Source organism: Marmota monax, unplaced genomic scaffold (genome assembly GCF_021218885.2).
Source record: "Marmota monax isolate L192 unplaced genomic scaffold, Marmota_monax_Labrador192_F-V1.1 WCK01_AAM20220418_F8-fsc00038, whole genome shotgun sequence".
In the NCBI taxonomy this organism is placed as follows: Eukaryota; Metazoa; Chordata; class Mammalia; order Rodentia; family Sciuridae; genus Marmota; species Marmota monax.
This window is the reverse complement of record NW_026692498.1, coordinates 4,151,230-4,177,151: the sequence shown is the minus strand read 5'-3', so window position 1 is coordinate 4,177,151 and position 25,922 is coordinate 4,151,230. Positions and strand designations below refer to the sequence as shown.

General features: G+C 56.9%; 1 protein-coding gene and 2 long non-coding RNA genes across 8 annotated transcripts; 1 reads left to right on the top strand and 2 right to left on the bottom strand.

Annotated features, from left to right (window-relative positions):
• Positions 1-3,680: 3,680 nt before the first annotated feature.
• On the bottom strand, positions 3,681-9,921 carry Lto1 (LTO1 maturation factor of ABCE1). 2 transcript variants are annotated; one of them, XM_046445012.2, is made up of 5 exons: positions 9,559-9,921; positions 8,981-9,086; positions 7,980-8,050; positions 5,273-5,390; positions 3,681-4,984 (listed from the first exon to the last, which is right to left on the bottom strand). In XM_046445012.2, exons 1-5 carry the CDS (start codon positions 9,606-9,608, stop codon positions 4,916-4,918), a joined length of 414 nt encoding a protein of 137 aa, XP_046300968.1. In that variant the 5' UTR covers positions 9,609-9,921; the 3' UTR covers positions 3,681-4,915. The 2 variants fall into 2 exon arrangements, with proteins under 2 accessions (XP_046300968.1, XP_046300967.1); XM_046445011.2 differs by having other exon boundaries at positions 5,273-5,387; positions 9,559-9,895.
• Positions 9,922-10,156: 235 nt separating this feature from the next.
• Positions 10,157-17,767, bottom strand: LOC124092973 (uncharacterized). Of its 2 annotated transcripts, XR_009226890.1 has the most exons (7): positions 15,985-17,767; positions 15,628-15,808; positions 14,584-14,784; positions 12,715-14,171; positions 11,196-11,349; positions 10,545-10,643; positions 10,157-10,447 (listed from the first exon to the last, which is right to left on the bottom strand). It is a non-coding gene; the product is annotated as an uncharacterized LOC124092973 (long non-coding RNA). The 2 variants fall into 2 exon arrangements; XR_006851792.2 differs by having other exon boundaries at positions 10,157-10,643; positions 15,985-17,766.
• A 1,585-nt stretch (positions 17,768-19,352) lies between these two features.
• On the top strand, positions 19,353-22,279 carry LOC124092975 (uncharacterized). Of its 4 annotated transcripts, none has more exons than XR_009226894.1 (4): positions 19,354-19,644; positions 19,886-21,536; positions 21,731-21,927; positions 22,049-22,279. It is a non-coding gene; the product is annotated as an uncharacterized LOC124092975 (long non-coding RNA). The 4 variants fall into 4 exon arrangements; XR_006851796.2 differs by having other exon boundaries at positions 19,364-19,644; positions 19,886-20,201; positions 21,131-21,927; XR_009226893.1 differs by having other exon boundaries at positions 19,353-19,644; positions 19,886-21,927; positions 22,057-22,279.
• The last annotated feature ends 3,643 nt before the right edge of the window (positions 22,280-25,922 follow it).

Below are 25,922 nucleotides of genomic sequence, written 5' to 3'. Positions count from 1 at the left end.
CAGCGCCACACTGCAGGGCCCGGACAGACAATAGCCCGCGGACGGGTGGGCGGGCAGCACTGGGGCGGCTGGCCTTGGGGCCCACATCCGGGGGCCATTGTCACCACCACTCACAGGGGCACACAAGGAGGACGGGAAAGAGGGAATGTGGAACTCTCCGCTGAGGGGCTTTGGTGGCCTTGAGCCTATCAAAGCCGGCGTCCATTAATCCTTTAATTTTCACCTAGAGACAGCGGAGGCGGGCCCGCCAGTGGCGGCTGCTCCAGAGCTAAGTGGCCCAACCAGGACCAGCTGCCCAGGCCCCAGTCCTGCCGGGCCTCAGGGGCGTCTTCCTCACCCTCGTGTGACCATGGGCAGGGGCCGGGGCAGCTCAAGTTCATAGTGCGCCTACTGCGTGCCAGGCGAGGTGCTGAACACCACTGAGCAGTTCTGCCCCAGTTCCCAGAATGCCCTATGAGCTGGTGACAGGCAGGGGACACACTAGTAAGCTGTGTGGCCCTGGCCCTGGCCTGCTCTCCTGTAGTTGCACTCTGACAGTGCGCGACTGCAGGTCAGCAGGGGACGGTCAAGGCACCGTGTTGTGCCTGGTCAGCCAGACGGTTGAGTGAAGGATGCGTGGGGCTATGTGCCAATAAAGTTTTATTTACAAAAAAGGCAGCAGAGGAATATTTGGTGACCCTTTTGCAGGTGAGCAGGCGAAGCCGAGGGGTGGGTGGGGGTCCACCGGGCCTGCACAGCATGGCTGAGCTCCCTGGGCGGCAGCCTCCCTCCTCCCTCAGCCCAGGCCCTGCCTCTTTCTGTGGCGGAGCTGCGGTCTGCGCACTGTGCTTCTCGGTGTGTCCCCCTTCAGGAGGACCCCGCCACAGTGGACCGAGGGCCCATCCACCCTGGGGCAACCTCATCTTAACTTACAGCTTTGTAGACGCTGCAAAGATCCTATTTCCAAATAAGGTCACAGTCCCAGGTGCCAGGGCTGAGACTTCAGTGTTTCCTTTTGGAGGACACAATTCCACTGGCAACGGACCCGGCTGAGCTCTCAAAGCCAAGCAGCAGGCTCAGCAAGCCCCTGCTGTTTCTGGGGTGCACCCAGCAGGGGAACAGGAATGCCCAGGTACCCCTGCTGAGAGCATGAGGCCAGCCCTCTCCACGCTGGTCCCGCCACCATGCGCATGATGCTTGGAGGACCCCGCAAGGGATCACCCAGCACAGAGGCCCCAAGCCCCATGACCAGAGGCCAACCAGTTGGTTGAAGGGACTGGGGAGGCTCTGCCAGGGCACCCTCCCAGTGGAGCCCGATGCCCACTGAGAAATCATCAGCCCCGCAGAATCACGGGACATTTAGGGGCAAAGAGCAACTTTCCTTGGAAAAGTCCCGACACAACCAAGTCACTGAGCCTGGGGGGCAGTCCCTCTCCCTTGGACTCCCGTGTCCTCTGACACACTGAACCCGGCGCCCATTTGCTCTGATGAGCCCCCAGAGCTCAGTGTCTTCAGTTTCCTGAGCTGCAACTCTCTTCATCCACCGAGGACCACTGCGGCGGTCAGTCGGGATGAGCTCACGAGCAATCTCGGTTCTGTTATCCAGGTCGCACGGGTGTCCCCAGGGCAGTGCAGCAGTGAAGAGAATTCTGCAACTGGAAGATTAATGGGAGGGTCTCAGGGGCCTCCCGGCCTCGTCCCCAGGCATAGCAGAAGGCCACCCCGGCCTCTGGACTCCCAGGGGCCACACACACCCCTGGGAGAGCTGCCCACAGGGCCTGGGGCAGCTGAGGGCTCACTGGTCACTGCTTGTCCTCCTCCTGGCAGCCAGTGCAGGTCCCGCGCCCGTCCCTTCCTCAGACTTTGAGATGTAAGACTGGCTGCATGACAGGCTGTGGACTGGAGAGGCCTTGCCAGGAAAATGGCCTCGGGACGAGTGACCAGCAGATTGCTCAGGCCCTGTGTGCCTCCCCCTGCAGCCTGCGGCCAGCCGCTAACCACCGCCATGGGCAGACTGTGACCAGCAAGGGGGAGGGAAGCAGCCAGCTCAGCGACTTGAGGCAGGGGCCGGCCGCCAGCAGCCAGGGCCAACTAGGCTTCTCAGCTCTTCTGCCACCTCCTCCTCCTCCTCCACTCCCCACAGTGTTACGGAGAGAAAGTGAAAGGTGGCCTTGTTCAGCACAGCTGAGTGGCTGCGAGTTAGCCACCGCCGTGACTCGGCTCCCGTGGGGGCTGACCTTGCCTACACCAGCCGCTGGCTCCTGCAGCACCCAGTCATGTGACATCTACTTTGGAGAGGTGGCTTTACTCGCCCTCAGTTCCAAGTTAACTGTCGCTGTAGCCAGAGGGACTCCTGGGATAGCCTGGACCAAGCCCCCACGGAATCGGTGCACTAAGGCCCTGATCCCCTGCCTCCTGTGTGACAGTATTTGGAGAGAGGGTCTCTGAGAAGGCAATAAAGTTAAAATGAAGTCTCAAGGCAGGGCCTAATACACCTGAGGGTCCTGAAATCAGGCTGGGCGCAGGGAGACACACCAGTAACCCCAGAGCCTCGGAGGCTGGAGCAAGAGGATCGCAAGTTCAAGGCTAGCTTCAGCAACTCAGTGAGGCCATACCAAATGTTATTTTAAAAAGGCAGGGAAGGAGGCTCTGTGGTGGAGCACTCGCCTAGCATGAACAAAACCAACAAAAGCGACATCAGGATGCAGACCCAGGACACCAACGTGAGGACAGGGAGAAGACCGTCTGCAGACCAGAAGAGGCTGCCAGAAGACCAGCCCTGCGGCACGCTCGTGGGCCCCTCCAGCCCCCAGGAGGCAAGCCACGGGGCCTGTGCCTCTGTCATGGCAGCCAGGAGACTGGTACACTGAAGCTCCAACAGGAAGGAGGGGCGGCCACGCCCTAGGAGACCCACCAGAGGGGATGAAGTCCAAACCAAGGCCTCGCGGACAAGGATCACCACCCAGAGACCAGCCTGACAGGATGGTGCTGGACAGGATGGGAGACAGCGGGCAGGATGCTTGTCTGCAAGCAACGGAAACACCACAGCCTCAGCCAGTGGACAGGGGTGGCTCTGAGCGAGAGGCCAGTTCCTGCAACAGTCCTCTGGGCACCAAGGCCCAGGCTCCTTCCAGGGCCTCGTCACCTGCAGTTGGCTGCACTGCCTGTGCTGGCCCCGGGGTCACATCCCAAAGACAGCACTTCCTTCTCAGAGTGAGGTGACCCTTCCCACAGATGCCCAACCTCCACAGCCAGGAGAGGAGACGCAGCCCCCGCTGGCCCAGCCCTGGAGGTCCCCGGCTGTTAAGGAGGCCCCGTCTGCACAGCAATCTAGGTCTGGCTGGGAGACCCAGGCATCCCGGACACTGGGCCCAGTACTCCAGGAAGGGCCAGGAGGGCACAGGTCAAGGTCGGTGTCCAGCAATCTTGAAGATGACCAGTGAGCAGGTGTGGCTCCAGAAGTGGTGGCTGCTGCTGGGACAGCGGCAGGGGTTTGGGGGGGCAAGGGGCTGAGGAGGGAGGGAGGGAGGGCATGCCAGGGGCACCGCACTGGTTGCGGGCAGGCAGACAGACAGGGCAGCAGGATGGATGAGAGGCGGCCGCCGGAGGCTGGCGGGCACAGGCCTCCTCTGTAGGCAGACCCTGACCCTCCAGAGGGGGAACACTGTGGCTGGAGGGGTTACAAACAGTCCCAGATAGAATTTTGCTTTAAAATGTTTTTTATTTTTCCAATAAGAAAAATAATACATTATCAAACGGGTAAGTTAGGAAACAAGAGAAACCCACCGCGAAGTAGCAGCCAGAGGCCCTCAGACCCTGTGCCCGAGGGGAAGCGCCGCTGGTCCTCAGAGGTCGGGGGGGAGACAGGAGGCGAAGCGCCGCGGGACTTCTAGAGGCTGGGTGGCTGCGGGCAGTCTGCAGGACAGGGCCTGCACCTGGTGCTCCCGGCGTGACCTGCTATCTCTGTCCCTAGCGGGAGGGCAGCAGCACCCTCAGAAATGAAATCTCACCATGTCCCCTCACCTCACTGCTGCCAGACGTTCTAGAACAGCGGTGGGACAGGCAGTCTGTGGTGAGCTCGGGACAACCAAGTGGGGATGTGTCAACACGTGCCACCACCTGCCCACCCACCCAGACGCAGGAACCCATTCCAGCAACCCACGCCCAGCGCTGGTGGGAGACCGTGGTGAGCACAGCGTTCTGTAGAGAGCAGCTCAGTGGCGAGTCTGATCCAGAACACTTCCGCTTAACCACTTCTCAATGCTGTGAAGTCCATCCCCCTCTTGGGGACAGCGGGAAGGGCACACCTAGGCCCCTCAAGATCGGCCGGCCGCTCTTCCTCAGCCAGTGTCCAGGCAAACTGAACCTGGTGGAGCACTGGAGCCCCGTGGGGCCCGGCACAGTGGCAATGGAGGGCAGGGTTCTCAGGTGCTCAGGAGCCACCCCGCACAGTGCCAGGAGGCAGCACCTCGCGGGCTGCGTGACTGGCGGGTGCAAGTCCTGGCTCTGCTGCTGAGGCCCTCAGATCAGACAAGTGCTGCGGCTCTCAGTCTCCTCCCGGGTAAAGGGGAGTACCATCACCTCCACCTACCTGCTGGGGCTGCGGCATGGAGCTCTAAGGGGAAACACCCACTTCCCATTACCTGCCTCAAGTCAGCCACAGCCCTCCTTCTCAGGGACAGTCTAGGACCAGCCAGGCCTGCCCTGCTGGAGGCCAGTGGAGCGTCCCACAGCAGAGCAGCGGTGGGCAGTCTGGCTCACACAGCACAGGGGACAGGGCACCACAATGACCCGGGCACAAAACCTCAGGGGGAAGGAGGCCAAACTGGGACCCCCACTTCCAGAACAACCAATACCCCATCAGTTTGTCTTTAATCACATTCTCAACATGCAGACATCTGTCCCTTGAAGTTTTATCTGCTTCCGTCTGTCATCTTCAAAATGAAAGTCCAGAACCTTCTGCACTCATTTTGAAGTCAGGCTGAACATTCAGTAATGAACACAGCTGAACACACAAAAGAAAGGCAGTGTTTTAAAATCTCGTGCATTTCTGCTCGCTAGCGAGAGCAAAGCCCTCCCTTGGCTATAGCTGTTCTCGTCCCCACCAGAAACCCTGAGGTGTGTCCTTACACGGGCCCCAGACTGTCCTCAGCTGTCTAGAATGGGGACACAGAGACAATGCTCCTCTCCAATGACTCGCACAGCACACATGGGGGTGCACGAGACCTAAGACCACCGAGTGAACCCCAGGGCCTGTGCCAGCTCACCGAGGACAGGCACACAGGGAACAGACCTGCCTAAACTTCCCTCGGATCCTGTCCAGGTCTTCGTGGAGCTTGTCGTAAGCAGGGTCATCGTAGGGGAACTTCTCAATCATTCCCATCAGTGACTCCAAGACCTTCATCTTCCTGCTGAAAGCACAGAAGCAGACCTTCAGATCCTTGGGACACAGAAGGCCAACATGTGCAGTGGCCACACCGTCACCTGCTCAGAAGCAAGCCTGCTGAGAAGGCTCAGGCTTAGGGCAGAAAATGGATTTCCTCATTACATCAAATCACGCTGGTTTACCTACCAACGTGGCTGTCACTCACACCCAGCGCCTTGACAGCAGGGTCCCAACTGTCGATGTGCCTGCGTCCCTGCCAGAGCTGGGCAGGCCACCTCCACCCAGCCACCTCTGGACGTGCCTGCGTCCCTGCCAGAGCTGGGCAGGCCATTCCTGCGCCCAGCCGCCTCTCCAGGGAAGGAGACAGGACGCGGCAGAAAAGAGAGGCCCTGATCCAAGACACTTAGACACCCCCATCTTTCAACCTTGCTGTCCTATCTGCAAAACGGGGAGTGACAACAGCTCATGGGTTACAAGTGTTAGCTCATTCGTGTGACTGTAGGACAGAGGACGTGCACGGTCATATGAGTGTCCTCGATTCCAGTGACCCTGGGACCACAGCTCCCCTGGGGCAGTTTAAAGATCACTCAATGCACATCCAGGTGGGGCCCAGGGCTTTCCAAGGGACAGGGACTCTTAGGATGACCCTGCTCGGGGCCACCTGTCCCAGAGGACAGAAGCATGCCGGATACACACGCAATGGCATTCAGAGCAGCCCAGGTCCCACACGCTGGCCGAGAGCTGGTATTCACAGAGGTGCAGATGAGCACACTCACCAAGGGCAAGCCAGCGCCTAAGGACCACCTTGCCTGGAAAATGCCAGACCATGAAAGTCCAATGCAAGGCAGTCAAGCCCCGGCTTCCCAGAGACTGGAGGAAGGTGCTAAGATGAGGTTGGGGGCATTCTGGGTGGGAGAATCCCACCCACGTCCCCTCTGCAGGTGGTGACCTCTTCCCTGCTCAGGGAGCACCTGCAGACACACCTGGCGGGCAGCTCAGGTAGGCACACATTTACAGGTGTGGGCAGTCCTGCCAGCACCGCTGTGGCAGGGGTCGCCAGCTATTAAGAAGGGAACAGCAGCATCTTGGAGTGACCAAGCGCCAATGCCAGGACTGAGGGCCACCTCTCCACACCTCCCAGGCACTGAGCTACCGCTCCTTCACGTGGGCCATGCAGACAACAGTCTTTGCCCTTTCACATCCTTGCAGTCGAATGTCACCTAGCAGCCCTTTCTCACTTTAAAAAACATACTGGGCTGCAGGCGTAGCTCAGTGGCAGAGCACTTGCTTGGTGTGCACAAGGCCCTGGGTTCCATCCCCAGCACCAGAAAGAGAAGAAAATATGTGCACTGACGTGTGTGTGTGTGTGTGTTGCTGGGGAGGGAACCCAGGGCCTTGTGCAGGTTGGGCAAACGCTCTACACACTGAGCTGCATGCCCAGCCCTTTGCACTGACTTATAAACCCAACACCTGTGAAGACAAGGCTCTGGGTTCAGCGACCCCAGGCTGCATGTGTGGTGGCTGGCAGGGTTCCCACCAGCCTGGCATCAGCGGCAGCAGGTTGTCTTCTTTTGGACAGACTGGGTGGGCTGCTCTGAGGAGTTAGGAAAGCCAGACTTTAGAAGTGGGGAGAGTGAGCTGGCCAAGGAGCTCAAGTTGGTGCCCTCCCTCTCCTCATCCTCTGGGCCCCTGAGTGGAAAGCATAGCTCTGGGCGCCACCTGGTGGCAACACAGGCTGCCACAGCTGCCCTGTGGCTGGGAGAAGCAGCTATCCTAAGCCTCTGCACAAGTATCACCTGCTCAGACAAGTGGAGCAGGCAAGGGACTGGGACAAGTCAGACGCAGGCAACCCCAGAACCACTCAGGCACAGCACCTTTGTTGTGACTTCTGAATATGGGTATGGCCTGGGCTCTAAAAACTCAAGATATTTCAAATAAAAGGACAAGCTGCATGAATAGGGATGCCACCTACAAGGGCCAGGACACGAGGTGTCAGACGATGCAGAGTTCAAGCTTAAGTCTGCTTTCTCTCACCCCTGAGAGCCACGTGCCTTTCTTTCACTGGAGGGCTGTTTCCAACCTGAGAAAGAGGACAGGTGAGAGGCTCACAAGGGGCTCGGGCAGGCAGACGCAGCGAGGCTGAACCCATTCAGATAATAACAGCAGCACCTCCTGGTGTCAGAAATGAGTTTACCACAGCCAAACGCACCTGGGTAGGTCATACTAAACTGGGGACCATGGAGTGGGCACTTCTGAGCCCCAGTCACACTGAGACGACGGTGATCTGTTTATCAGAAGCTCAGGAGTGAGAAGTACAAATTTTAACATCACTTTACTGTCTTGGTGTCCACAGCACTTGGTGCACTGGTGATTCCAGGGGAATGGCTGGGAAAGGAACTTTTTAGGGAATTGAAAACTACCAGTGTTCATCAAATGACTACAATGTGCCCAACATTTTGTCTTTATTATTTCCTTTAAATCTAACAGCATTTAAGTTTGACATTATTATTTTCTCCACTTAACAGATGAGAAAAATGGAAAACTAATGCCCAAGGTCACTGTTAGTGAACTCAGCACCCCTCCTGGAAAAAAGGAAAGGACGCTCAGAGCTCACCTGTCTCTCTCGCTGGCATCACTGTGTAGGAGATGCTTCCACGCAAAAGCAAAGCCTTGATAGCACCCAATCTGTATTTTAAAGACGTTGGAGAGTAAAATTAATAAGAGCTGGCTACACTGAATCTAATTACCAAATTCCTAGACACAAGGAGGGGTGGAGGCAGCTGTGCTTCTGCTAGTGTTTTGGAAAGACCCACGGAGCATGGGCAGTGGCAACTAGGCAGCTAATCAGTGGGGCAGCCAGCCCTCATTCCTCCCCTGTGTTCACACCCTGAGCAGTTCCCCTGACCACAGGGAGGCCTGTACAATCACAGAACATGCAGGCAAAGAGAGGGTGTGATTCTGAGGATAGAGAGACGGGGACTCCTGTGTTGCTTTCTTGGACCACTTGCCCTTCAGTGCCAGGAGGACCTGAGGGGTTTTGTGGAGAGGTCCATGCCCACTGTCATGTAAGTGTGCCACCTTCAGGGTGGATCCTCCAGCCCTAGCCAAGCCTTCAGATGAGACTGAAGCTGGGGATGACATCTGGGCATAGCCTCAGGAGACCCCACTGCTGCTGAGAGACATCCTGACCTCAGCAAGAGGTACGCAGGGAATGCTGTCCTCACTGCCTTGCCTCAGACTCTGCACTCAGGGCCAGTTACCTGTAAGAGGGCCAACCTCTTATAGGTAAGAACGCAGTTCTGTGGCATCCCAATACAAACACAGGCGCTCGGTCTCTGGGAGAGGACCCAGGTGGCTGAACACAGCGTCCTGCCTCCAATGCAAGTGGAGGCAACCAACGGCTTCTCATCCTCCAGCCACATAACTTAATGGTCTCCAGACAGCAACGTGCTCCGGCCATGGGTCCCAAGAACACTTCCCGCAGGGACCTGGGCGGCCTGGAAAGGCCCACGCAAGGCTTGGGCCTTCAGAGCTTGGTGTCCCACTCAACACACGGAGCATCCGAGTACATTACAAACTGGAAAAGCGTCCATGTGAGCGGAGGCTCCCACTGACCTCAGACCCAATTTTGGCTCCACGCAGCGCGCCATGCTGTCTTCCTTCAATCCGACCCAAACTGCTGCCGTCTTCGTAGCCTTCCTGATAGCCTTCCCCGTGGAATCTGATGGAGGAGGCGAGGCAGCGATAAACCAAGGGAGGTGCTTCGGGGGACCCTCGCTCTCGGTGCCACCCACAGCCCGCCCAGGCCGAGCAGGCTCGAGCAGCAGAGGCCCGAAGCCCAGGCCAACCGCCGGTTCCCGCCGCGGCCGCAGCCCTCTCCCGCGAAGCTACCCCCTCGGTCAGGGCGGACGCGGGAGAGGACCGCCCGAGAGGGACGGCCCGCAGCAAGGCCGGAGCCTCCCGCCGCCCTCGCCGGCCACGCCGCCGGCTCCACGGTTTCCCGACCCCGGCATCCACGTCTCGGGGACGCGGACCGGGCCGCGGCGCCGCCGGGACGGGCGCTCGGGAGCCGCTCAGCAGCTCCTTCCGGAAGCAGGCGGCCGGCGAGGCGCTCGGCCGGGTCCCCTCGCGCGACACCGCTGCCCACTCGGGCGCGGGCAGCCACCGTCCGCGGTCCCGGCCGTGCCCCTCACCTCTCATCCGCCATCACGATGGCGTCGAACATGTCCTGCCTCCCGGCCATCGCCACTGGCGCTCCTTGCTCACGGCGCCGCGAGGCCCTGGCAGCAACACACCACTTCCGAGGACGCCGAGCCCACTTCCGGGGACGGCCGCGCGGAGCAGGCTGGGTAGGGACGGCACGCGAAAGGGCCCAAAAGGGTTCAGGACGCACGCGCGGCGGGAGGGCGGGGCGAGCCTGGACGAGGCTCAGTCCAAGGTCCCCCTCGCCTTCCTCGTTGCTCCGCAGTGGGTCAGTCGGTTCCCGCCGGAAGCGTCCACTTGGCCGCACGTGGGGGAAACCGGACACGTCTGCATTGTTTTTAAAAAAAATGAGTAGATGGGACCGAGTTGGCCAGTGTGGCTCGGAGAGACACCCGAGGAGTTGTCACAGAACCGACTCCCCAGGCTGCCCGGGCCGGAGGCTCGGGTCGCGGGCGAGGCTGGCAGGTGCCACCGCTACAGCCCCGGCCAGGGGTGATGGGTGCTGCGGTGCCCAAAAAAGGATGTCATAAACGTTGCCCCTCCCGAAATGCAAGAGTGATGTGGAGATGAGGAAGAAAAGGTTGTGTGTGTGCTGTTACCTTGTTTTTTTTTGGTCTTTTTAATCCTTTTTTTTTTTTTTATACTTTTTTAGTTGTTTTTTACAGGGCTGAGGACCGAACCCAGGGCCTTGCGCATGCTAGGCAAGCGCTCTGCCACTGAGCTAAATCCCCAACCCCGAGCACTGTCTCTTGCTGTTGGTGTTTTAAGCAAAACCAGAGTAAGTCATGCAACGTCAAGAATCAAGTTGTACAGAAGGGTTTGCCCACAAGAGCACCCACCCTGTCCAGGCCGCCCTGCAGCCGAGGCATCCACTCTTTTCTTTAAAAAAGAAAGAACAGGAGTTGGGTTTAGTTCTGGCATTTTCTGAACAACGTTTTAAAAAATATTTCAGATGAGCAGCAACAAGAGAACCTACCTCTGGAACCCAGAAGCTTGTCCCTCAAATTAAGAATGCCTTATCCCAGAGCTGCCCCCAGGAGTTCCTGTGCCACACCTGGGCAATGCAGAAGATCACCTGGAAGTGTAGGAGGCAGAGGCATCATTTTTTGCAAGTGACCCATCTGGAAAACCCAAAGCCCTCCTGTAAAACCTTCTCAGAATTTTAATAGGGTTTCGCAAGTAGCAATATATACAAAAAGTAGCAAACAGAATCCCCTGCTTTCTGTTATACCAACCATAATCAACAGTGGTCTCTGCAGGCCTGGTGAGGGGGATGCTTTGCAGTACTTACAATAAATTTATTAGAAATAATATTTCTAACAATTCAGGCAGGAGCTATATGAAGAAAACTCGAGATACACCACAAACTTGTGTGGGGACACTGAGCAAATCAGTACCAAGCAGAATTGCATATGATCTGGGAAAAGTGTGTCCAAATTCTGAATTTTGTCTGCCTGAACAAATTGTTCACAATAACTAAGGCTTAAAAAGGGGGGGGGGGATGATAACAGAGAACTTGCTGTATCAGACATGAAGAGCTAAAGTCTCAGTATGTTGGTTCAAGAAGAGACAAACGAAGGAATTCCCCCAGAATGGCCCAGAGAGCGAAAACATGAAGATGTGAAACCTTCTCATGTGTAAAAAGAGCGTCCCGAATCGATTGGGGAGGGAATTCCAATCCATAACTATAATGGAAATAATATCGGCCGCTTGGGAAAAGTCAAGTTCCACTCACATCTGATACCATTCCTCAGAGTCATTCCAGATGAATTAGAGTCCAACTGCAAGAGAAAGAAACACTAAGAAATCCAGGGGGAACGGGTAAATAGGAGATGCACCTTCAGGTCCTAAGCGTCACGGGTGAAATAACAGCAGGAAAAGGAGCCTCCTCAACATAGGAACTGCAAACTTGGCCCTGGGAAAGCCGGAAGAAACAAAAGCTGTGTCACAAAGGAACAGTAATTCTGGCTTATAAAGAGCTGACTGACGTGGGGAAGACACACCTGCTTTCTAACAGGAGAGAGGACATCACATTCTAACAGAAGGGACCAGTGTACTCACATTTCACAGGGAAGAGCCACAGGGAGCCAACAATGGAGCAGCAGGCCTCACTAGTAATCCAAGGAGGAAGCAAGCTGGGAAATCCACCCTCCACCTGGCCACTCTGGCCACCGGCTGATTGATGTCACATCTTTACTCTTGACCCTTCCCAGAATCTTAATACATGTACATCTTTGTGCCCTCCCCTGCCCACTGACATGATATTTCAAACAATGCCCAAGGGAGGGGACTGTTCTGTTATTACTGCATATTTAAAATACATTTTTTTTAGCATGAACTTTATTAGCTGAAATTAAAAAGAACAAGTCTTGCCTGGCCTGTGGCCCTCACTTGTCATCCCACACCTGTCATCCCAAGTGGCTTGGGAGGCTGAGGCAGGAGGATCGCAAGTTCAAACCCAGACTGCCTTCACATCAGCGTGTGCCACTGTGCCCAGCCTGATTGTGTTATCTTGGGCATTTCACTGTTATGTTTAAAAACTGCTTTGCTTTCAAATAAGAACCACACCTTAAAAATGGCCCTGACGTTGGAAAAAGACTAAAAGTGCCAATATTATTGGTTTCAGAAGTCTTAAATGATTCCAAATTTGATGTTTGTTTAGCAACTGATCACATTAAAAGTAGGCAGGAAAAATCAGAACACCTCCCTTGCTTTGACAGGTTTTGGGAAACACACGCGATGTTTGCCTGTGTGTATCTTACAAGCTGGATTTTCACCTGAGAATGTGATAGATTTGTGGTATCAATGATCTAGTATTGGTGCAGGGAAAACTCTGGAGAGCTTCTGAGAGCGTGGACTTTTCTAGGCTGGTTTTCATTTCCCTGGAAGTTACACTGATTCTGTGTCTGCCTGGCAGCAGTCTGGGCTGTGGCTCAGTGGCAGAGCATTTTGCCTGGTATGCACGAGGTGCTGGGTTCAATCCCCGGCACCGCAGAAAAGGAACACCATCATAAAATATTTAGTTTTTTAACCAAAGGTATAAAGGGGATGGCGTAATGGATTCCCAGAAACCCACCACACTAAGATAAAACACATTTTTTTTTTCCAAAGGGAAAAAATTCAAGAGACAAACCAGGTCAACATACCTGAAGTGAAAAAACCAAATCCATCCCAAGTTCAATCTTGAAAAGGGTCCAGGAACAGGTACTGACTTGTTAGAAGCCGAGCTCTGGAGCAAAACAGCAGAGGCTTGCAAGAGTGAGTCAGCTGACCCAGAGGCAGACTGCAGCAGCAGTGCCCTGGATGGGGGCGGAGGAGCAAGCGCTGAACTAAATGCATCCACTCCTGATCTGCTTCCAGAGGGACCTGGGCACGCCCACAGGTGTTCACAGATGTAGAGAAGCAACCTTCAAGGAGGGGTCCTGAGCCACAGCAGCCTGTGTGGGAGGTGGCCTGGGCAGGGGTCTGTTTTTCCCTTACCTGTTTCTGCCCCGGCTCTTTTTGTCTGTTACTTTTGCATGAAGCTCGCAGACCTTTCTTCAAGGGGGAAGCCATTTTAAATTCTCTCTTTTTTTTGGGGGGGGGTATGGGGGATTGAACTCAGGGGCACTTAACCACTGAGCTGAGCCGTGTCCTCAGCCCTTTTTATGTTTTATTTAGAGACAGGGTTTCACTGAGTTGCTTAGGGCCTGGCTAAGTTGCTGAGGCTAGTTTAAACTCATGATCCTCCTGCCTCAGCCTCCCAAGCCACTGGGATGACAGGCGTGCGCCAGGCCTGTTTAAATTCTTAAAAGGAAGTCGTCAGATGACAATTCACCTTAGGGCCATACATCTCCTATGTTCATTATAAACAAGGACAACACAGCTGGAAAAGAGGCCATTTGGGGGCCCAGGTTTGACCCATGGGGCGGTGGGAAGGGGATTCAAGGGAGAAGACATGCTTGAGCTTTCTGGCTGAACTTCCTCCCTGTTCCTTCCCTAAAAGGAGGTACCCAGAAGTGCCACCTTCTACCTGCCCACTGGGGAACCTCTGGCAGCCACAGAGCAGGAGGCCGGGAATGGGGCTTGGGGGTCTGTGGCTGTGGCCAGCGAGCATAAGCACCTGCCTGGCTGCAGGAGGGTCCTGCCCACCCCCAGGCAGCAGGGATGGCATAGGCCTGGCCGTCCATGGGGGACAAGACCTGAGGTTTGGCCAGCCTGTGTGACCCCAGCCTTCAGCTCCTCATGGTCTGTTTTCCTCTCTGCCGTATCCACAGGGATAGAGCCCTGGTTCCAAAAGCCGAAGGGGAAAACCCAGCAACTTCCACCAGAATTCCTCATCTGGGCTGTCTCAGGGTGTCCATGCTAACATAAAAGCAGAGGGGATTTTAGGAAAGTGGCCCAAGGATCTGTCAATGGAGCTTCCACTGGGAGGGACTGGAAGGCTGAGGGAGACAGACTGTTCACTGTCCATCCTTGTATCAGTCAGGTTAGGCTGGTTGTGCTGCAGAAACAAACGAGCCCTCGCATCCCAGTGGGAACCAGGAAGAGCCATTTCCCACACACAAAATCAGCCACAGGTTGAGCAGCTGTCCTTCACCTTGTAGAAGCAAGGCCCCAGTGGCTGAGGAAAGAAAGAGAGAAAGAAGGGTCACACTCTCCTAATTGCCTGTGGTCTGGGGCTAGTCACTGGCCCTCACCAGACCCCAGGGGGAATGGAGGAGTCCATATAATTCCGGGTCACCTCTGGCTGGGCCAAGTGCTTTTGCACTATCTGAAATTTTCCTTAATTCTAGGACCATACAGTTTCTCCAATTTAGAGAGAAACAAGATGAGGGAGTTGTTATCTGCCCTTGGAATAAAAGTGATGGGATGTGTCTCACCTGTCCCTGCCCAACTCAGCAAAACACCATCCACCCAAGAGAGGTGTCCTAAGCACATCCTACCAAAAACAGTGGAAGACGATTTTTTTTTAACTTGCTAAATTTTGAAAAACTTAAATAATACGTAACAATTTCAATGTCAGCAGAACTTACTCTGCACAGGATCTAGCACGCAGTGGGCACTCGACAAACAGTCGTTGAATGATCAAATAGGAAGGCAGTGTGGGTCACCTCAGGGCCTTGGGAGGTGAGCGGGCCAGAGGCCCAGCGCCAGCGCTGGCCACAGCATCGGGCTAGCCAGGTAAGCAGCTGCTTTCTTTCCTTTCTTTACCCAAACCAGCCCCAGACTCAGAGCTGAAGTAGAGACAAAGGAAGAAATGGTGGGCGGAGTGGACGGGGCCATCCAGCCAGGGGGGGAGTGGGCGGGTCGGCTCTGTTCCATCCGGAGGCCTCATCCTGCCCGCATCCTGCCCGCGGGGCCTCATCCTGCATGGGGGGAGGGCGGCATGACAAGGACCCACCCATGACCCGTGACTGACACCCCCTCTGCAGACGGCTCTCAGCTCTGGGCCTCTGGTGTCCACTTTCCCCCGGCTGTGGCCTCCCCCTGCCTGGGCCTCCTCACAGCTCTCCACACCTGCGCCAGCTGCGCTCTCCCCACCCCCGTGGAGCAGGATTTCCTGCAGAGAGGAGCCGGGAGCTGCTCCCCTCCCCACCCCTCCCGGCGCGCCAGTGTCCCCCTCCAGAAGCCAGGCAGTGGCTCCTTCCAGGCCCCATGATCCCCGGCAGACCCAGCCTGCGTCTGAGGCCCCAGGGCCCAGGCGGTGACGGGGAGCAGGGCAGCCTCACCACCCAGGTTGCTGGTACCCACTTCCCCTGGCAACCGGGAGAACCCGGCAGCCAAGAAATATTTTTGCAAATTAATAAGCATTCTAAATGGAATGAGTTCTGCATACACTGTCCACGTCAGGTCGTGGAAGGGAAGGAGCCCACGTGCCCAAGTCCAGGCACACAGTGGGGGCTTTGTGAACCAGACTAGTCTGCACTGCCTCCCCTCCCCGTCCCCCTCCCCCTTCCCCTCCCCTCCCCTCCCCTCCCTGGAATGGAACCCTGGGGCGCTCAACCACTGAGCTGCATTCCCCGCCCTTTTTATTTTTATTTGGAGACAGGGTCTTGTTAAGTTGATTAGATCCTCACTCGGTTGAGGAGGCCGGCTTTCAACTCAGTCCTCACACGCTGGGATTACAGACGTGCAGCACCGCGGACACACGGATTTCTTTTCTTTCTTTTTTTAAAAAAATGATATTCTTCCTGGGGGCTGGGGTCGTGGTTCAGAGGTGGAGCGCTTGCTAGCACACCGGAGGCCCTGGGTTCGATCCTCAGCACCATGTAAAAATAAAGATTTTGTGTCCAACTACAACTAAAAAACTAAATATTAAACAAAATAATAGTAACATTCTTCCTCCCTGCCTTCCCCCTCCCTGCCTTCCCCCTCCCTGCCTTCCCCCTCTCCCGTCTCCCTTGCTAACTTGATGCTGGGCCACTTGGCTTTACCTTCTGTCATCGCTGGCTGAAGGGAGAATGTGGCTCCCCCTCCCCTGGTCCTGCAGCCCCTGGTCTGGGTGCCTCGGTCCTGCCCGCCCAAGCTTGGCCTCCGTGTCCCCACAGAGGGGTTGGAAAGCGTGACATCTAAGGGACACCGCAACGAAGCCACGAAGGCGCCGCCTTGGGTGTCTAGCTCAGCAAATCAGCTGTGAAAATGTAAGTGTTTTTAATTATCGCTGGTGCTGGGGAGGGAACCCAGACTTCGGGCATTTGGAAAACTAGCTTTACCGGCTTCACCAGCTTCACCGCTGAGTTACTCCCCAGCCAAAAGATTTTTTTTTTTTTTTAACCATCAAAATAAATGGAGGATGAGAGGGGGATCTGGCGTGGCGCCTGTCACCTGAGACCGTGTCCTGTGTCTCCTAATGCCGCTCACAATGTGACAGGGTCCATCGCCAGGGCTGATTCGGCTGACCTGGCTGGCTAGGTGGGGGTCCCTTTGCTCCCTCACCGCTCCAAGTGTGGCCCTCCCGAAGCTGCGTGCTCCATCCAAGAGGACGACCTTCCCGATAGAGGAGGTCCCAGTGGTTCCAGTGGTCGTGCAGGGCCCAGGCTGGCGGTCCACCAATCAGCACAAAATCACCCCAAATTTCCAGGCACTGGGTGGAGAGCAGGTCCCACTCCGGGATCCTGTTTTCTTCTCCGTATTCGTTACAGACAATTCAACACCGCGGCGCCTCCCGGCATCGCATCGACCGTGCCCTGCTGACGTTCAGTGGCCCTCCGCGGCGGCTGGATCATTTCACCTGTAAATATTTCACCAGGTTCGCGAGCAGATGAAGCTTTGATTTTTAAACATAACGAAACGTGGTTCCTCCCAGCAAACTCACATCAGTACCCGGTGCTCAGCGCCTCCCGTTTATGTTGAGAGCGCGTTTGGAGGTTCTAGCGGAGAACCCGGCTCCTCTGTACCCCTGACCGAAGGACCACTGGGAGTTGGCAACCGGGAGAACCCGGCAGCCAAGAAATATTTTTGCAAATTAATAAACATTCTAAATGGAATAAGTTCTGGATACACTGTCCACGTCAGGTCGTGGAAGGGAAGGAGGCCACGTGCCCAGGTCCAGGCACACAGTGGGGGCTTTGTGAACCGGACTAGTGTGCACTGGGTACTCTTTGCTTCCTGGGGGCTGGTCTGCAGCAGTGGGTGGGTCCGGGTCACCAGCAGACCAGGCTGGTGGATGCGCAGCAGCTGGGTTGGCGCCCGACATTTCCGTGGCTTCCCAGTCCCGACCTCACCCTGTAAGGGGCGCCTTCCTGAAGCTCAGGACCCGCGGGCTCGCGCGCCCGTTCCGTGAGCCTCCACCCGGTGGCGCCTTTGCAGTGTGGACAGGTCCTCTCGGGCCACCCCCCCACAGCGCTTTGGTGCTGGAACCTTCTTCTGAGCCTCCGTTGGCCCCAAGCAGACCCCAGGAATGACCCTCAGGACCTGTGTTGTGTCGGACCCTATTCTTGGATGATAATTCTCAAAACCACTGATTTGGAGATGGACATTGTTGGCATCACTCAGGGGAAGGTACTGAGACTCCAAGGGCCTCCTAAAGGGCACGTGTCCAAGCCAGCCCCATACCTGGCCACTGCACGCTGCTCTGCCAACCTCAGTTACAACCCCCTCCTCTCTACTGGCCCAGCTGGGACAGGCAGCGGGTCCCCACGTGGGCCTCCCGTTTCCCACCTGGTTGGATTTACAGGCACGTTGGCTAGGGCTGTCATGACCAGATGCCACAGGCTGGGCCCTCAGACCTCAGGGGTCACCCCCTCACAGAGGCCAGAAGGCCCAGGTGGAGGCCAGCTCCTCCCAGGTTCTCCTTGCTGCCAGGTGGCTTCTTCTCCGTGTCCTCACACGCCTGGTCTCTGTGTCTCAGAAAGCCGTCAGTCTTGCTGGTTACAGCGCGTGGCCTCCGTGGCCTCCCGTGGCCTCCCGTGGCCTTCATTACCTCCTAAAGTCCGTCTTCTGGCCGTTCTGAGGTGCAGGGGGCGGGGTTTCTGCTCTGCAGGAATGGGGGACATACTTCACTCACGCTGGGGCCGTACCCAGGACCTGGGTGTGCTGAGAACTCTCCACACCACTCCTCCCCAAGGCCCGGCACCCCAGCTCCCAGGTAGGGTTTTTATTTTGGGGGGTGTCGGGGGAGACAGAACCAGGAACTGAATGAAGCAAAGGGTCAGGCAAATGTCCTCTCAGGCCCCTCTGGGGTCCTCCCTCCCTTGTCCCCAGAGGCTCCAGTCACCTGCTTCCTGGACTCCCCTCCAGCCACGTTCCCCGTGTGTGGTCCAGAAGTGCTGGGGCGGGTGTGAGCATGTGTGCACTTGCGTAGCTGTGAATGCAGCTGGGAACTGCGCCGCAGGGTGGATGTGGGAGGCGGAGGCGCAGTGACAGCCAGCCCCAACCCTCCAGGACTTGAGATGACCTGACATTCTTCCTCGCCCTACGCCCCACCCCTGCGTCCCGTGGTCCCAGCGGTCCTGCAGGGCCCAGGCTGGCGGTCCACCAATCAGCACAAAATCACCCGAAATTTCCAGGCACTGGGTGGAGAGCAGGTACCACACCGGGGTCTTGGTTTCTTCTCCGTATTCGTTAGAGACAATTCAACGTGCTGCCGTGGACCATCACCGTGGCGCCTCCGGGCCCGCATCGACCGTGCCCTGCTGACGTTCAGTGGCCCTCCGCGGTGACTGGATCATTTCACCTGTAAATATTTCACCAGGTTCGCAAGCAGATGAAGTTTTGATTTTCAAACATAACGAAACGTGGTTCCTCCCAGCAAATTCCCAGTGGTCCTTCGGTCAGGGGTACAGAGGAGCCGTGTTCTCCGCTAAAACCTCCAAACGCGCTCTCAAGATAAACGGGAGGGGCTGGGGATGTGGCTCAAGCAGTAGCGCGCTCGCCTGGCATGCGTGTGGCCTAGGTTCGATCCTCAGCACCACATACAAACAAAGATGTTGTGTCCGCCAAATACTAAAAAATAAATATTAAAAAATTAAAAAAAAAAAGATACACGGGAGGCGCTGAGCACCGGGTACTGATGCGAGTTTGCTGGGAGGAACCACGTTTCGTTATGTTTGAAAATCAAAGCTTCATCTGCTTGCGAACCTGGTGAAATATTTACAGATGAAATATTTACAGGTGAAATGATCCAGCCGCCGCGGAGGGCCACTGAACGTCAGCAGGGCACGGTCGATGCGGGCCCGGAGGCGCCACGGTGATGGTCCACGGCAGCGCGTTGAATTGTCTCTAACGAATACGGAGAAGAAACCAAGACCCCGGTGTGGTACCTGCTCTCCACCCAGTGCCTGGAAATTTCGGGTGATTTTGTGCTGATTGGTGGACCGCCAGCCTGGGCCCTGCAGGACCGCTGGGACCACGGGACGCAGGGGTGGGCGTAGGGCGAGGAAGAATGTCAGGTCATCTCAAGTCCTGGAGGGTTGGGGCTGGCTGTCACTGCGCCTCCGCCTCCCACATCCACCCTGCGGCGCAGTTCCCAGCGCAGTTCTCAGCGCAGTTCACAGCTGCATTCACAGCTACGCGCGTGCACACATGCTCACACCCGCCCCAGCACTTCTGGACCACACACGGGGAACGTGGCTGGAGGGGAGTCCAGGAAGCAGGTGACTGGAGCCTCTGGGGACAAGGGAGGGAGGACCCCAGAGGGGCCTGAGAGGACGTTTGCCTGACCCTTTGCTTCATTCAGTTCCTGGTTCTGTCTCCCCCGACACCCCCCAAAATAAAAACCCTACCTGGGAGCTGGGGTGCCGGGCCTTCGGGGAGGAGTGGTGTGGAGTGTTCTCAGCACACCCAGGTCCTGGGTACGGCCCCAGCGTGAGTGAAGTATGTCCCCCATTCCTGCAGAGCAGAAACCCCGCCCCCTGCACCTCAGAACGGCCAGAAGACGGACTTTAGGAGGTAATGAAGGCCACGGGAGGCCACGGGAGGCCACGGAGGCCACGCGCTGTAACCAGCAAGACTGACGGCTTTCTGAGACACAGAGACCAGGCGTGTGAGGACACGGAGAAGAAGCCACCCGGCAGCAAGGAGAACCTGGGAGGAGCTGGCCTCCACCTGGGCCTTCTGGCCTCTGTGAGGGGGTGACCCCTGAGGTCTGAGCGCCCAGCCTGTGGCATCTGGTCATGACAGCCCTAGCCAACGTGCCTGTAAATCCAACCAGGTGGGAAACGGGAGGCCCACGTGGGGACCCGCTGCCTGTCCCAGCTGGGCCAGTAGAGAGGAGGGGGTTGTAACTGAGGTTGGCAGAGCAGCGTGCAGTGGCCAGGTATGGGGCTGGCTTGGACACGTGCCCTTTAGGAGGCCCTTGGAGTCTCAGTACCTTCCCCTGAGTGATGCCAACAATGTCCATCTCCAAATCAGTGGTTTTGAGAATTATCATCCAAGAATAGGGTCCGACACAACACAGGTCCTGAGGGTCATTCCTGGGGTCTGCTTGGGGCCAACGGAGGCTCAGAAGAAGGTTCCAGCACCAAAGCGCTGTGGGGGGGTGGCCCGAGAGGACCTGTCCACACTGCAAAGGCGCCACCGGGTGGAGGCTCACGGAACGGGCGCGCGAGCCCGCGGGTCCTGAGCTTCAGGAAGGCGCCCCTTACAGGGTGAGGTCGGGACTGGGAAGCCACGGAAATGTCGGGCGCCAACCCAGCTGCTGCGCATCCACCAGCCTGGTCTGCTGGTGACCCGGACCCACCCACTGCTGCAGACCAGCCCCCAGGAAGCAAAGAGTACCCAGTGCACACTAGTCCGGTTCACAAAGCCCCCACTGTGTGCCTGGACCTGGGCACGTGGCCTCCTTCCCTTCCACGACCTGACGTGGACAGTGTATCCAGAACTTATTCCATTTAGAATGTTTATTAATTTGCAAAAATATTTCTTGGCTGCCGGGTTCTCCCGGTTGCCAACTCCCAGTGGTCCTTCGGTCAGGGGTACAGAGGAGCCGGGTTCTCCGCTAGAACCTCCAAACGCGCTCTCAACATAAACGGGAGGCGCTGAGCACCGGGTACTGATGTGAGTTTGCTGGGAGGAACCACGTTTCGTTATGTTTAAAAATCAAAGCTTCATCTGCTCGCGAACCTGGTGAAATATTTACAGGTGAAATGATCCAGCCGCCGCGGAGGGCCACTGAACGTCAGCAGGGCACGGTCGATGCGATGCCGGGAGGCGCCGCGGTGTTGAATTGTCTGTAACGAATACGGAGAAGAAAACAGGATCCCGGAGTGGGACCTGCTCTCCACCCAGTGCCTGGAAATTTGGGGTGATTTTGTGCTGATTGGTGGACCGCCAGCCTGGGCCCTGCACGACCACTGGAACCACTGGGACCTCCTCTATCGGGAAGGTCGTCCTCTTGGATGGAGCACGCAGCTTCGGGAGGGCCACACTTGGAGCGGTGAGGGAGCAAAGGGACCCCCACCTAGCCAGCCAGGTCAGCCGAATCAGCCCTGGCGATGGACCCTGTCACATTGTGAGCGGCATTAGGAGACACAGGACACGGTCTCAGGTGACAGGCGCCACGCCAGATCCCCCTCTCATCCTCCATTTATTTTGATGGTTAAAAAAAAAAAAAAATCTTTTGGCTGGGGAGTAACTCAGCGGTGAAGCTGGTGAAGCCGGTAAAGCTAGTTTTCCAAATGCCCGAAGTCTGGGTTCCCTCCCCAGCACCAGCGATAATTAAAAACACTTACATTTTCACAGCTGATTTGCTGAGCTAGACACCCAAGGCGGCGCCTTCGTGGCTTCGTTGCGGTGTCCCTTAGATGTCACGCTTTCCAACCCCTCTGTGGGGACACGGAGGCCAAGCTTGGGCGGGCAGGACCGAGGCACCCAGACCAGGGGCTGCAGGACCAGGGGAGGGGGAGCCACATTCTCCCTTCAGCCAGCGATGACAGAAGGTAAAGCCAAGTGGCCCAGCATCAAGTTAGCAAGGGAGACGGGAGAGGGGGAAGGCAGGGAGGGAAGGCAGGGAGGAAGAAGGGAAGGAAGAATGTTACTATTATTTTGTTTAATATTTAGTTTTTTAGTTGTAGTTGGACACAAAATCTTTATTTTTACGTGGTGCTGAGGATCGAACCCAGGGCCTCCTGCGTGCTAGCAAGCGCTCCACCTCTGAACCACGACCCCAGCCCCCAGGAAGAATATCATTTTTTTAAAAAAAGAAAGAAAAGAAATCCGTGTGTCCATGGTGGTACACATCTGTAATCCCAGCGCCTCGGGAGGCTGGCGCGTGAGGACCAGGGGTTGAAAGCCGGCCTCCTCAATTTAGTGAGGCCCTAAGCAACTTAACAAGACCCTGTCTCCAAATAAAAATAAAAAGGGCGGGGAATGTGGCTCCATGGTTGAGAGCCCCTGGGTTCCATTCCAGGGAGGGGAGGGGAGGGGAAGGGGGAGGGGAGGGGAAGGGGGTGGCGGGGAGAGAGAGAGAGAGAGATAGAGAAATTGAGGGAAGAAGGGGAAAGAGAAGAGAGAAGAGAAGAGAACGCAGGTCTATGCCATCCAGGTAGGCCACCCGAGTGAATCAGACGGGCGACCGATTTATCTGACAAGGACTTTAAGGCAGCGGTGGTGAAGGTGCCTCAGCAGGCCACAGGGAGTCCTCTTGAGACCACTGAGTGGGGCACTGGGATCTGGAGCTCCAGCGCGCCCTTCCCTCCGTGGAGCCGGGCACCTCCGTCCAGCACCCTCCTCAGCCTGGGCTTCCCTTGGGGTGGCCTCGATCATGGCCGGGGAGTCCGAGTGTCTGTAAGGACCCCGTCTCAGCCTGTGTCTCCTGATGCCGCTCCCAACTTCTGTGGTCCCAAAATGCGGGGACTCCCCCCACCAGGAAGGCCAGCAGGTGCGCAGCAGCCTGCCCTCGTGGTGTGGCGGAGATGGGGTAGGCTCAGCCCCCAGTCTTCTCCCGTGGGAGCCGCAGGGTTTGCTGGACGCCTGCAGCCGGGGTCCCACAGCGCCTTGGGTTTGATTCCTGCGCTCCAGAGGCCACAGGGCTTGGGGGACACTCACATTGATGTTATGTCAGAGACTTTGCCCCGGCTATGGATGGAGAGGGACATGGGGCGAGTGGGCGGCCCCCCATTCCAGAAGTTTATGTCTGACCCTGTCCTTTCGGGTGGAAGGCTGGCTCCGCTACTTTAGGAGTCATTGGTCACCTCCTGGGCCCTGGTGATGGAATCGACCTTCAGGCCCTCCCCAGAGGGAGTTGGGGAGTGGGGTGGGCTAATCCTGCCCTGGTCTTTTCGGTGACAGGGTGACAGGCCCCATCCTGAAGCCACCAGGGGCTTCGGCAGAGTGGACTTGTTAGCACCCAGAAGACAGGCTTACTCCGGGATTCCAGGATTCCAGGAGTGTGTGCCGGGGAAATGGGGGTGAAGACCAAATACATGCTCCGAGTGCCAGAGCCCCAGCCAGCAGCACGCTCTCCTCTCCCGCCCTCCATCGAGGGACAGTGCCTTCTGGGCCGCGGGCCTATCCTGACCGCTCCTCCTTCTTTCTGGTCTTTTAAAGAATTCCCAGCTTTCCTCTCCTAATCAAAAGAGGGACGTCTCTCCAGGCGCTGGTGAGGAGGGAAAGCAGGATCCCAGAGGGACTCTCTGTCCCTGGGTGCCCCTTACCTCCTCCTTTCAAAGTCCCAGAGTCCCTGGAGGCTGGAGGAGGGACAGAGCGTCCTGTCCCCGGGCTGGGATGAGCAAGGGGCTGTGAAGCTCTGCTCTGGGACCTCGTAAGGAGAAGGTCTGTCATCTCTGCTGAGACCACTGGTGGACAGCAGATAAGCCCACGCTGTGGGAGCCCCTGTCATGAGGGCAAGACACCTGAGGTCCTCTGTGTCCCCAGAGGGACACAACACGTTCAAAGCCGGGCAGCCCCTGGCCAATGTGAGCCATTAGTCCCAGTTCCATTCCTACTTGGAGCAGGTTTTCTGTCCCTGGCAATTGCGGGAGCCCTCGTCCAGGCTCTCGGGGTCTGTATCACAGGATAGGTCCCTGCTGGCTCGGGAGCACTTTGGTACTGGGGATTGAACTCAGGGGCACTCGACCACTGAGCCGTATCCCTGCCCTGTTTTCTATTTATTTAGAGACAGGGTCTCACTGAGTTGCATAGTTGCTGTTGCTGAGGCTGGCTTTAACTCTGGATCCTCCTGCCTCAGCCTCCCGAGCCTCTGGGATGACAGGGTGCGTCCCCGGCCCGAGATGGGGAGGCTCCTCCGCTCGCCCACCCCCCCACCGCCACCAGCGGAGCCTGGCGCTTGGGTGCTCTGCTCTGTTCCCGTCCTCGCCACTGGACAGACTGGTCCAGTCCAACCACTGTCTGTCCCTGGTCCTGTGTCGTGATTCAACCCCACACCAATGGTGGGGATCTAGGGGATCCAAAGCTAGGGTCAGACAAAACACCCACGGCATCTGGATAAGTCTGAATTTTAGATCAACAACGAACAATTTTTTAGTATAAATATGTGCCAATTGTGCTAACAAGTCCACTTACACGGGGCAAAAAAGGCATCGTTTATCTGCAATCCAGACTGAGGGGCACGCGGGGCACGCGGGGCACGCGGCGTTCTTGCTTACAGGCTTGTGGCAGCACTGCACGAAGCAGGGTGAGCAGCTGAGGGTGAGGCACCTGCACGGGAGAGATGCGGGGGCGGGGAGGGTGCTGAGATGCACCCCGCTAGCATCATCCACAGAGTCCCTGCGACCTGGCTGCCAGGACAGGCAACAATGTATCAGCCATCAACACTCTGGCACAAGTTAGTGCACAAAGCCACCGTGTCTTCTTGTGAACGTGTGGAAAGGAGGAGACTCCACACAGAGCCCAGCACCCAGCGCCTCCTCCTCCATTTCTCCCTGAAGCCGGTGGTGTCTCCAGCACAAAGGGAGAGCTTCACACGGGTCCTTCATGGTCCTCGCCCTGGACCGCACATTGGAACTGTGAGGGGCTCTGAATGGCCCCTGTGTCAGGGCACACCCCGTCCACTTACACCAGAGTCTCCAGAGCAGGATCCACCGTGGAAACTTCTCCCAGGTGTCTTCACCTGCGGTCAGAGTTGTGAGCCAGCTAAGAGCTCACGGTAATCTGTGTCCCTGGCGAGGGCTGCTGGTGGTTGGTGGCCCCCTTTTGACTGGGCATCTTGCAGGCACAGTTCCATCAGACTCTTGCGACTCTTGCGCAAGTCCTGCAAGGCAGACTTTGTGCATCTTGTGTGAAGTAGGGTGCGGACCCAGAGAGGTTATATGACTTACTCAAGGCAACACAGCAAGTTAACAGACTCTGGGATTCATCTCTGCTTCGGCCTGGGCACACCCCACCCGGGCACGCTGCCTCCAGGCTGTGCAGCTTTGCCTGAGCGCCTTCCCCTCTCTGGTCCTGCACTTTCTCCTCTGCAAAACCAGGGATGGAGAACGCTGGGTCAGCATTTTCCAGCCTGTGGACCTAAATCTCCAATCCACGTGGTCAAGTGGCACGGGACTCCGGACTGTAGTCTGCCTCCTGATTACAGATGAAGACAGGAAGGAGGAGGTCACTGATTTGCTCTGGGAGCAGCTGGGAGCTGAGATCTGCGGAGCCCCCAGGCTGCCCCACCCACATTCATGGTCCCGCCGCAGGCCATCCTTGAGCCTGTCTTAAGGACCTACTGGAGGGCAGTTTGTACCGCTGTGTCCTTGAATTAATGACAGATTCTCAGGCAGTTGTAGGACAGGACAGAGGTCCTGGGTGCCCTTCACTCTGACCCCCCAGGGGTGACATCTTAGCCACAGGTACAGTTCTGTTATTTTTTCACGTTGGTCAGGTGCAGGGGCAGGGCAGGTCCAGGACACTAAGACCTCTCAGCCACCCCTCCCTCACTGCCCCACTATTCCAAATCCCTGGCAGCTCTGGCTACCACTAACAGAATCGG